Genomic DNA, 12,227 nt, shown 5'->3' on the forward strand with positions numbered 1-12,227 from the left:
CAAAGTCAATGAGCTCCGTTGGTCCATTATATATATGTCCCTCCAGTCCCTACACGCTCCTCCCAGTCCCAACCAGTGTTGGGCAAGTTACTTTCAAAATGTAATATACTACATATTACTAGTTACTTTCATTTGAAAGTAATAAGTTACTTTACAATATCACTGTCTGTGTAGAGTAACTCGTTACTTATTACACTACTTTTGCATTACTTTCACCAAAATAACAACAGCAGCAGAATGACATCGCTGCCCTGGACCATCCTGAAAAATAATTTCAACCGCCTTGAAATCAGTGTAAACAATCCAAAATTCTAAATGTGATCCTTTTCCATTGTTATTGTCATCTATAGTGGTTATTTGGATAAAAACACCCAGTTTGATTAGGAAATGATTGTATCTTTTTTAAATATGTGCTTTGATTTAAACATTTTTTTAACTCAATTTGTAACTTGAGTTACTTGACAAAGTAACTGGTATAATATTACTGAAATCCTATCAGTAATAAGTTATATTACTGAGTTACTGCTAAAAGTAATATATTACATGTAATGTGTTACTTTTGTAATGAGTTACCCCCAACACTGGTCCCAACCTTCATCTGCCTCTCTTCACTGTGGTGGACCCCTACCCGCTCCTCCCCGTCCCGGCCTCCCTCCCTTGGCACAGGGGGGGAGACGGCTAGGCTGTGCTGAGGAGAGGAGATGTGAAGATCATCCCTTGTCTAATTCCCACCTGGTCCCTCTCCAGATGGGAAGTTAATTGAGCAAAGGGAAGACACTCTGGCTAAGTGAAGCCTCCTGACCTCTCTGCTGTGACTGTTCATTTAGGCCACTGCATCTTAAACGGGCTGACCGTTCCATTTTTCCACAACGCTCCAATGATGCCCGAATGCGTTCAAGATCACTCGCTGTTCATGTTCCCGTTCAAGGTCACACGGAAGAATAATGACTTATTGCCTGTTGCTCGCAGTGATTCTGGGCATTCGGGGTATTCTTTGCATCTAGTTTATGATAGTATGATAATAAAAGCACTTCCTCTGAGGATTGTTTGCATTCTCAGTGTGCTTCCCCTGACATAAAACTGCATACAGAGGGAATACAGCACCAAGCTACTGTGTGAGAATATCCAACTATCCATCTGCAGCTGGGGTGGGAAAGTAAAGCCTAATTATTCAGCTGCACTGGAGCAGTTGAGACGAGGTCCCCGTCTCATCCCCGAGCGTCTTGGCCCACAGGAGAGGAAGGCGTCTGGAATCCACACTAATCCAATGATAGCCTTGAGTTCTTCTGTGACTTGCTGTGTGAGAGCCACTGTCCTTGAAGAGGTGTTGAAACGGTCACACCGCTCATATCCTCCCCCTGGTCTCTCAGGGTTTCTGAAGATACATCAGACATTATCTCGGATTTTTCTCCTCCTTCCAATAATAATAAATGTGAGGTCTTCTTTCCGCAACACGGAACGGTGTCGGGGTATAATGAGTAATGGCTGCCCCTCAACCTTCTACACCCGTTAAAGGAGCCATTCCTCAGGCCTTATTTGCACTGTTAAAACTGTCAGGCATCGTGTCGTCCTATCACCGACGAGACTATTTAATTAGCATTTAAATGTCCCTTTAAACACTTTGAGTAAGACCTTTAGTGGGTTCAGCCACTTTCACGTCACCTTTTGAAATTGAGCAGACAGTAGATTAATGCCAGACTGTAGCTTGAAAGAGGAAAAGTACCACTCTTTTGCACGTTTTTTTTTTTATTATTATTATTAAAAGGTTTCACTGTCAAAGCCTAAACATTAAATGCCCTTTTCATCCTACCTATAAAATCTGCCCAGTCCTTGAATGGTTTCAAAAACCAACTGAAAAAATGGTTGCTGAGTAACTTAGTGTAGTGTAGCCTATAGACGGTTTTAACATGACAACATAAACATTCTAAATGGACCCTAGCTTACTTCCTGTTGCAGTGACAGGAAATAAACTAGGTTTCAAATTAAGCAATAAGCCCCAAGAGGCCAATGGTTTACAGTGATTTCACAACAGCTAAGAGGGCTTTACAGCACGCTGCAACAACGCAATGTGCCATAAAGCTGTCTTAGCTGTTGTAAAATCACTGTAAACCACTAGCCTCACACAATTCCGTGCTTGTTGTCCGGGCTGATATTAAGATTGTGTTGTTATGTATTATTATGTATTGTTATTATTATTTTTATACTGCTATGGATAATTGTTTGGGTGAGTGATCTGTGCTGAATATATGACGTTATGTGTTGCTGTACGTCTTGTTTCCATGAGACCAGGTAAATAAGTGCTTGCACTTTCTCATGTTTTCATCCCTTGGATGCCGTCTTTTATTATCCTCAATAAAATCATTCATTCATTCATTCACCTACTCATCATCTATTGTTTCTAAAGATTGTATGACATAAGTGCTTTGCCTGTGGATTGTGCGTTATGGAGCCACAGTTTATTTTGCACTTAGATTCTTATTTATTTATTTGCTGAGATGGGATCCCACTTATTCCACCTGATGAGCTGCAAATAAGAAATCACTGTAAAGAAATTAGCTAATTATATATTAGCTAATTATATATTGCTGTACGTAGGGATGCACCATACGGCTTTTTACAGCCGATATGATAACCGATAAATATATGCTTCTCCTGGCCGATAACCGATACGATAAACCGATAATTATTTCACATTTTGGTATTAAAAAAAATAAGTTCTTAACCGGTATTTTATGCACACCTGGGGTAAAAGAAAGAAAGAAAGAAAGAAAGAAAGAAAGAAAGAAAGAAAGAAAGAAAGAAAGAAAGGGCAGATGTAGTGAGCAAAGATGGACTAGTCATATTTCATAGTCATTTTATGTATTCAGAATCTGAAGGAAGGAAGTTGTCAGCCATTGCATCAATGGCTGGAGCCTTTTTTCCTGTGCAACTGCTTGGCAAGCGTTCAACGACACCATTGTAGAGTTGCAGAGTTGTAAAACGTAGATGTGTGGGGGAGATAGTGAGCGAGAGAGGTCATCTTTCTATTTTTGTGTGTGTGTTGTATAGGTACTGTAATGGTTACACTTGCCATTTTGATGTGATTTTTGAGATCTGACTCTAAAGATAAGACTGTTTTTCATATTGCTTTATGTCCAAACTTAGTATCTCTCACCTCTTTGCAGTGGGATTCTAGTCTGCATGTAATCCAACCCCAATGTCCAATACAACTGATCTCAGTGCAACCCAGACCACTTCTATATCTGGTTTTAAAAATCTCACAACGCTGTGAGCAAAATGAGACTTTTGTGCCTCCAGACCGGTCACATACTGTCATGTGTCCTGGCAGGATTGGATGATAAAGGTTGATAAAGTATTCAAGTGGAACAGTTGATTGTTCACCCACAAAGAGTAGTACCACCTGTACCTTTCCCAACTCCTGTGTATCCCCTTCCTCCTTAGGCTTACAGCCACTTCTTTCTTGCGTTTGCTTCATCTTTAGTGTGAGCTTTACGTGTTGCCTTAGTGGCATGATCCTATATCCTGTCACAGAAGCTTTAGTGTGAGCTTTACGTGTTGCCTTAGTGGCATGATTCTACTGTATATCCTGCCACAGAAGCTTTAGTGTGAGCTTTACGTGTTGCATTAGTGGCATGATCCTATATCCTGTCACAGAAGCTTTAGTGTGAGCTTTACGTGTTGCCTTAGTGGCATGATTCTATATCCTGCCACAGAAGCTTTAGTGTGAGCTTTACGTGTTGCCTTAGTGGCATGATCCCATATCCTGCCACAGAAGCTTTAGTGTGAGCTTTACGTGTTGCCTTAGTGGCATGAATCTATATCCTGCCACAGAAGCTTTAGTGTGAGCTTTACGTGTTGCCTTAGTGGCATGATGCTATATCCTGCCACAGAAGCTTTAGTGTGAGCTTTACGTGTTGCCTTAGTGGCATGATCTATATCCTGTCACAGAAGCTTTAGTGTGAGCTTTACGTGTTGCCTTAGTGGCATGATGCTATATCCTGCCACAGAAGCTTTAGTGTGAGCTTTACGTGTTGCCTTAGTGGCATGATTCTACTGTATATCCTGCCACAGAAGCTTTAGTGTGAGCTTTACGTGTTGCCTTAGTGGCATGATTCTACTGTATATCCTGCCACAGAAGCTTTAGTGTGAGCTTTACGTGTTGCATTAGTGGCATGATCCTATATCCTGTCACAGAAGCTTTAGTGTGAGCTTTACGTGTTGCCTTAGTGGCATGATCCTATATCCTGTCACAGAAGCTTTAGTGTGAGCTTTACGTGTTGCCTTAGTGGCATGATTCTACTGTATATCCTGCCACAGAAGCTTTAGTGTGAGCTTTACGTGTTGCATTAGTGGCATGATCCTATATCCTGTCACAGAAGCTTTAGTGTGAGCTTTACGTGTTGCCTTAGTGGCATGATGCTATATCCTGCCACAGAAGCTTTAGTGTGAGCTTTACGTGTTGCCTTAGTGGCATGATCCTATATCCTGCCACAGAAGCTTTAGTGTGAGCTTTACGTGTTGCCTTAGTGGCATGAATCTATATCCTGCCACAGAAGCTTTAGTGTGAGCTTTACGTGTTGCCTTAGTGGCATGATGCTATATCCTGCCACAGAAGCTTTAGTGTGAGCTTTACGTGTTGCCTTAGTGGCATGATCTATATCCTGCCACAGAAGCTTTAGTTTGAGCTTTACGTGTTGCCTTAGTGGCATGATTCTACTGTATATCCTGCCACAGAAGCTTACGGCCCCTATCGTTGCATCGGCGCAGTTTCTAGGCCGAGCGGCAGGCGCAGATCAAAGCAGTGGGCGTGGAAAGGCGCACTTGATATCGTCGTGCTGGCGCTAGATGCAGCCCAAAGCATTACAACCACGCCTTTTAGGCGTAAAATTATGCACCGTCATGCTCATTGGATAAGTGCAATAAACGAATCGCACGCTTGCCTTTTTAGCTCCAATTCCAGTGATCCCGCAAAACCAGACGAAAGCCAAACGCTCTGCCCCCCCCCCCCCTCCCTTCATCCAGCCTGTCTGTCTGCATTATAGGCTATTATTCCATATTATTATGCTTCTCAAACCAATCTAACTGCAGTTTCAATACTGCAAGCATGTAAATACGCTACACTATAGCAAGATCAAAGTGAAAATAATGTTCTATGCATCAGCTAGAAAAATATAGCCTATTAGATTGGTGAAAGTTTGTCCAGAAAGATATCATTTTCTCTCACCTGCTGCAGGAAGGATGATGCACATAAATATACCCTACATTATGTCAAGTCATTGCATAAATGTGTTTTTATTGTAAAACTAAATGTGAAATAGGGCCAAGTTATTGGACGGACATCACAGTATAGCAGATGCCATTAGAAGCGCGTTCCGAAGCGCGTTCCGCTGTTACTTCTCTAAATCACGTTAACTCGACAAGGGGTATATATATGCCCAGGAGGACATATATGTTTCACATAGGGTGGTGTTTTCATTTCGAGGTTTTATTTGGTCCAATATTGAAATGTTGACAATGGCAGGCTGTGTTACCATTACACATTAATTTAGAACTACCTTTTATATCTATTTTGGCTCATTTGGTGGCTATTTAGTAGCGAAATGAAGAAACACAATGCATGCTGGGAACTCAGAGAGAGAGAGAGAGAAGGGTGACAGAGAAGAAGCAGTGAAGGCAAAGAATAGGCCTGCTTTTGAAAAGCGCAAAGCGCTAAATGTAGGCCAGCTCCCAAGATATGACTAGGCTGGTATTTAGCGCCGACACGCCCACTTTGGGACTGCGCCACGCCCATTCGGCCTAAAGCGCATTTGGCAGCCTAAAGCCTATTGCTATCTTGCCGAAACAGGCGCAAGGCACGTTTTTTTGCGGTTAAGGCCCGTAATAGCGCCGATGGCCTGTGGGAGAATAGAGCCCTTAGTGTGAGCTTTACGTGTTGCATTAGTGGCATGAATCTATATCCTGTCACAGAAGCTTTAGTGTGAGCTTTATGTGTTGCCTTAGTGGCATGATATCCTGCCACAGAAGCTTTAGTGTGAGCTTAACGTGTTTCCTTAGTGGCATGATGCTATATCCTGCCACAGAAGCTTTAGTGTGAGCTTTACGTGTTGCCTTAGTGTCATGATCTATATCCTGCCACAGAAGCTTTAGTGTGAGCTTTACGTGTTGCCTTAGTGGCATGATGCTATATCCTGCCACAGAAGCTTTAGTGTGAGCTTTACGTGTTGCCTTAGTGGCATGATGCTATATCCTGCCACAGAAGTTTTAGTGTGAGCTTTACGTGTTGCCTTAGTGGCATGATTCTACTGTATATCCTGCCACAGAAGCTTTAGTGTGAGCTTTACGTGTTGCCTTAGTGGCATGATGCTATATCCTGCCACAGAAGCTTTAGTGTGAGCTTTACGTGTTGCCTTAGTGGCATGATGCTATATCCTGCCACAGAAGCTTTAGTGTGAGCTTTACGTGTTGCCTTAGTGGCATGATGCTATATCCTGCCACAGAAGTTTTAGTGTGAGCTTTACGTGTTGCCTTAGTGGCATGATCCTATATCCTGCCACAGAAGCTTTAGTGTGAGCTTTACGTGTTTCCTTAGTGGCATGATCCTATATCCTGCCACAGAAGCTTTAGTGTGAGCTTTACGTGTTGCCTTAGTAGGGGTGTCAAAAATAATCGATTATAAGATGCATCGCGATGCGGACGTGCACGATTCTGCATCGATTCACAAATGTCAAAAATCGATTTAAAAAATAAAAAAATAAATAATAATTAAATAATCAAATAAAATATAATGGAAGTACATGCAGTTGTTTATTTTAATTATGGATCATAATACAATGCAATTCCAAATGCACTTTTATTTTAAAAGTAGCCACACAGTGAGAAAAAAGAAAGTGAGAAAAAATAAATCATGTATTGGGGAAAAAAAGTGATCCATCGATTTAAGATGCATCGATAATCGTAATCGAATCGAATCGTAGCCCTCTGAATCGTAATCAAATCGAATCGTGAGGCCAGTGAAGATTCACAGCCCTAGTGGCATGATCCTATATCCTGCCACAGAAGCAAGCAGTGTGCTCCGGCTACAGGAGCTCCTGAAACCTCTCCGTACACGTCTCTCCAGTGTGCACACAAGCCTGAAGGGGCCTCTATGTGCGCTGAGATAAGAGCCACCTCATTCCAGTGCTGCTGTGTGGAAGGGAGGCTGTACAGATGTGGAGCACCACCACATAATAGACAATATCCCCTCTGTTTAATCCCCGGCAAATCTGCTCAAGAAGCCGAGCAGAGAGGCAGCAAACATCTCTCCTCTCTTTGTGAAAGAGTTCATGAAGAGAATGCTTCCCATGCAGAACATGGAGCTATTGTCTCCTTTACCAAGCTCACCGCTAAACAAAGGCTGCGAAACCACAGTGAAACACTCGGGAATAAGAAACACCCATTCAAATGTTAATGTTCCCCCCAGCTGTCAGACTACAAAGTGTTTCCCCTTTTTTTGCAGACAAAACAATGGAGACCAGGTATATAATTTATCTCCATCTCCCCCCTCGCTCTGTCCTGCTGCGTGTGAAATGCCTTTTTTTTTTCGAAGTGAGTGATATAAATGTTATAAACAACTCCAATTATACATTCAGAGTTAAAGTCGAACTGAACCTGTTCGTCGCGTGCGTAATGAGTCCGAGTTTCAGACTGAAAACATAGTTTGTCTAAGATGACAGGTTGAGAGGCGGGTCATAGTATCATGTCGATGATTTTATTTGACAATTCTGGGGACTGGATTGGGCTTTGGCCAATCCTGGCGTGTGCCGCCTCCAAATCGAGTGGGATTCAGCGTGTTGTCGTGCTACGCGAGTGGGATCCGCGGAGTACCAGGCAGCCAGCTGCTTCGTGCAGAGGGAGAGGACAATCCGATGAATGGGTGCTGCCCGCCCGCCTGGAATCTTCGAGGGCAGACCCCTGACAACCACGCTCTCAAGCGCGCGCCTTTTACGCTATTTCTGTAAATACGATATCCCTGGAATGCGCGTTTTAACGAGCCAGTTACATTTCTTTGCATTCTTAGAGATTATAGTTTTTGTTTTTTTGTTCATGTTTCTAACAATTGGCCAAGTTAGTAGTTAGTTTATGGGATAGGAATTCTGCCAGATGACAGGCACTAGGCGCCATTTTCGACTTCATTTGGAAGAGAAAATTATCCTGAAATGAAGATTTGATTGACAGCTGCATGTCGTGATGTGATTGGTTGAAATGGGGTAGAAATTTGATAGTACTGGGCGACGTCAGCAAACTGTAAATTACTGTTATCAATGAAATCTTGAAAAACGAACCTTTGATGTGAAAAAGTGTGAAAAACTAAAGAAATTAGATTGTTGTGATTTGTTTTGCATACATATGCACTGCATGCCCAGGTATTTGAACTAAAAGAAAAGAAAAGTCATTATTGGGTTCAGCTCGACTTTAAGGACTTCATATTCCTGATCAAATGTCACTCCCGGGGCGGAGAGAGGAGAAAAGGCAAAGCAGTTAGCCACCTCTGCTCGTGCCCGACAGGTGGGCTGAGCGCCGCTAGCTCGCTAGCCGAGGGGGTTAGGGATAAACCAGGAGAGACAACGGTGTAGCTTTGACTTGGAACCATGTGACAGGTGGGATCGTGACAGGGGAGAGAGGCGATCAGTCTCTTCATCAATCCCTGTCTTTGGGGCTCCAGCGCTGACAGCTGCTGTCACACCTACTGTTGCCCTTGCCTGATGGGGGGGGGGGGGGGGGGGTCTCCTTTCCGCCTCAATCAAAGGTGACACACATCAAGTGAACCTCCACTGAAGGATCCAGCTGTTTAAATACTTCCTGCTTTTTTACCACCATTAGCAGGCGATTCTCATCCAGTCAAATGTAACTTCAGCTCTCCAGCAGATTTAACACGTAAGCCCCAGTAATGAACTGGCTAATGGAGAGATTTTCTAGGCACAAAACGGCTCTAGCCAACTGATCAGTGTCGAGCGTCTTTAGGCTGAAACGCGTTCGTTTCTTGCCCAAATCAAATCAGAATCATGGACTCGTGAGCGCCGCTTTTCTTTATGTTCTACTAACTCTTCACTGCTGAAGCGTGCGGCACTGCACGCGACACAGTGTGTTAACCTTCCAGCTTGTGCGTTCTATATCCTTTTGATGTGCTGTATCTCCAAAGCAATGCTAACATGTTGCATTATATATACACACACTACTGTATATCCTTCTAATGTATCTCCACAGCAATGCTAACATGTTGCATTATATATACACACGACTGTATATACAGAAACCCATGTTAGCATGTGGTGAAGTGCTCGGGGGATGGGGGGCTGCTGGGTGGCCGGTTGGAGAGACGTGCGATAAACCATCTGTTCCCCGTCTCCCCACCGGTGTCATACAGGGTTTCACATCGGTCTGAGCAGTATCTACTACCATACTATAATATACCATACTATACTATACTGTACTGTACTATGTCGTACTGTACTATACCATACTGTACCGTACTATACTATACTGTACTATGTCGTACTGTACTATACTATACTGTACCATACTATACCATACTGTACCGTACTATACCATGACACGAAAATAAAAATATGCATTTATTCATTCATTCACTGTTCCTAAAGAGATTGCTGCAATTATGCCTCCATAAAGGGCGAGTATCAAATCCATCTCATGTTGTTTTGATGTGATGCATTGTTGCAATACATCATGGGGCTTCCTATTCCACATCACCACCCCAATCCCAAACATCTTCAGCTAGAAAGTCCATGTCCAGGATCCTTATCCGTCCCACTGTTCTTTTGTTTTGGTATTATACTTCGGCCATTAGATATTACATCAAACATGCAATGAAGGACACAAGAATGCACAGGAACGCGTATTGAGAAAGACCCAAAGTGTTTAATCGCCTTGAAATTTGGCTCTTTTTGCAGTTTCAATTCAAAATGAATGAAACCGTGTTTTTTTGTCAACCATCTAGACAAAAAAAACCCAGACAAAACCTGAAAAATGTAATACAGGAATATCGAATTTACTCAAACAAGTCCTCTTGGATACGGCTTTATCAGCTTGGTACACCTGGATTTGGGGATTTTCCACCCATCTTCCTTACAGATTTGCTCAAGCTCAGTCAGGTTTGAAGGGGGACATCTGTGAACAGCTATCTTCCAAGTTATTATTACACAGATTTTCAATGGGATTTGAGTGTGGGTTTTTGCTGCAGGAAACTCAAGGACACGGAACATTGTCATTGCCCCAATCTAAGGTATTTTACACTGTGGAGCCTGTTTCCAATCATTTGCCTATCTGGCTGTATTTATTTATTCTTCCCTCTATCCTTACAAGTCTCCCCTTTCTTGCAAAGTACCCATACAGCTACAGGGCTGGGTGACTTTGTGAAGTCATATACTGTATCTTTATGGAGTATGACGCACAAGTACATACTTGTAAACCATAAGCATGCAGATTGCATCTCATGGGTAACGGATGTCAGCACACAGTAGCATTATTACATATCTCCACTTGCTGTATGGCTAATCACCCAGTCACCACAAGGAGGTGAGTCATGCTGGAGGGAGGCTAGGCTAGCAAAAGGACTTGATGGTGACCTGCGATTCTGCATAACCTACTTAACCCATTGATACCTGATGCAGCATTTGCGTGTATATCCCTCATTTGTGTGTGTATCCCTTTAAGACCGCGAACCGCGTCACACGATTCGCGGTCTTAAAGGGATACATGTAGATACATGTAGATCTCAAACTCAGGCTTTTAGTACCTGATTGTATATTTATGTATACTTGCACTTTGCATTGTGTTTACATTTTAAATATGTATTTGTTGTATTGTTGTATGTATTTTTTACCCCTATCAGGACTCCAAGCCTGTATCATCTGGCAGGGGGACTAACAATGGAAATCAGTCTTGTGACTGCAATTGTCGTGCATTTACATTTTTTTTTAAATATTCATTAATGTACACCTGTCCCCTATCGAACAAATAAATAAATTGAAATTGAAATTGACATGGATACATTTCACTTACTTGGAGGTGTTTTGGAATTGATGTAAAACAAGTGAAAGAAAGTTCAACAACAAATCGGTTTCACCATCTTCACATGTATCACCGCCATGATACATGTGACACTCTGGAGAGGATGTGCCATGGGCGCACATTTTTTTGGGGGGTATGGCCAAACTCATGCCTGAAATTCGGCACTGCACTGTGTTGGGTCCCCAGCAGCTCACCCCCCAAGTTTGACGTGGATCGGAGAAACAGTTTGATTTGATTTGATTTGATTTATTTGACACATTTTCATAAAAAACTTTACAAAAGTAAGGTGTAATAAAAAAAACAAGTCAAGGATTACATAAAAAAACTTACGCTTATTTCCATTATGGTCCTTGTTGGTAAAGGGGAAAGGGGAGAAGGGAGGCACAGATGTACTCAGACAACATAAGTTCAACACAATTCACTAGCAACACATAACATACATTAAACAATACAACTACCTTAAAACAGACCCCAGCCTATAACTAATGTCCCCCATTGAGCCATTTTTTCACATTTGTCTTAAATCTGCTTAAGTTACTCACTACTTTTATCTCTGTTGGTAAGCTGAGATAAAAAAACATTTTTGTGTGTTGCAAGTAGGTGGCACTGTGACTATGCATGCGGTACTATGCACCAACACAGCTAGTTGTAACTCATGTTGTCCACAGGAGGACTCAGACTCCAGGCATCTCAAGGACATTCAAAGAAATTGTGATGCAACTTGAGTCAATTTGAATGAAGCACACTTCAGCTTTTCATTTTGAGTTCATTTCTAAAACATTTAAATTAAATGTAAAAAAAAAAAAAAAATCCACTAATCCACCTCATTTAATCTAACAAAGTGCTGGAACAACAGCTCACTGAAGTGTTGCCAACGCGCACATAGATTATTTGTGTTACAGGAAAGTAGGCTCTTAACATTTGGCACACTGTCTCACCAGAGTCCACCAATGTTCTTTGTAAGGGCTGAAGGTTGACTCTCTAACGGCTCTGCTCTCTCCACCTGCAGATGGCCTGCCTGCTCTCTCTTTCTCCATCAGCTCGCTCACCTTGATTGGCATGCTGGCAGTGATCACATACACGGTGAGTGGGGACATGAGCGGGTGGTGAGTGGGGGACATGAGCGGGTGGTGAGTGGGGGACATGAGCGGGTGGTGAGT

General features: G+C 42.5%; 1 protein-coding gene across 1 annotated transcript in view; it reads left to right on the plus strand.

Moving 5' to 3' along the window:
- The window catches only part of lmbrd1 (LMBR1 domain containing 1), an 85,188-nt gene that overhangs the window by 31,834 nt on the left and 41,127 nt on the right, over positions 1 to 12,227 (plus strand). Inside the window, exon 7 of the mRNA XM_083658438.1 lies at positions 12,077 to 12,150. Within this exon, the coding sequence (XP_083514564.1) occupies positions 12,077 to 12,150 (74 nt within the window). The remainder of the gene's footprint in view (positions 1 to 12,076; positions 12,151 to 12,227) is intronic.

Source organism: Poromitra crassiceps, assembly GCF_964638095.1.
Source record: "Poromitra crassiceps genome assembly, chromosome: 22".
Taxonomy (NCBI): domain Eukaryota; kingdom Metazoa; phylum Chordata; class Actinopteri; order Beryciformes; family Melamphaidae; genus Poromitra; species Poromitra crassiceps.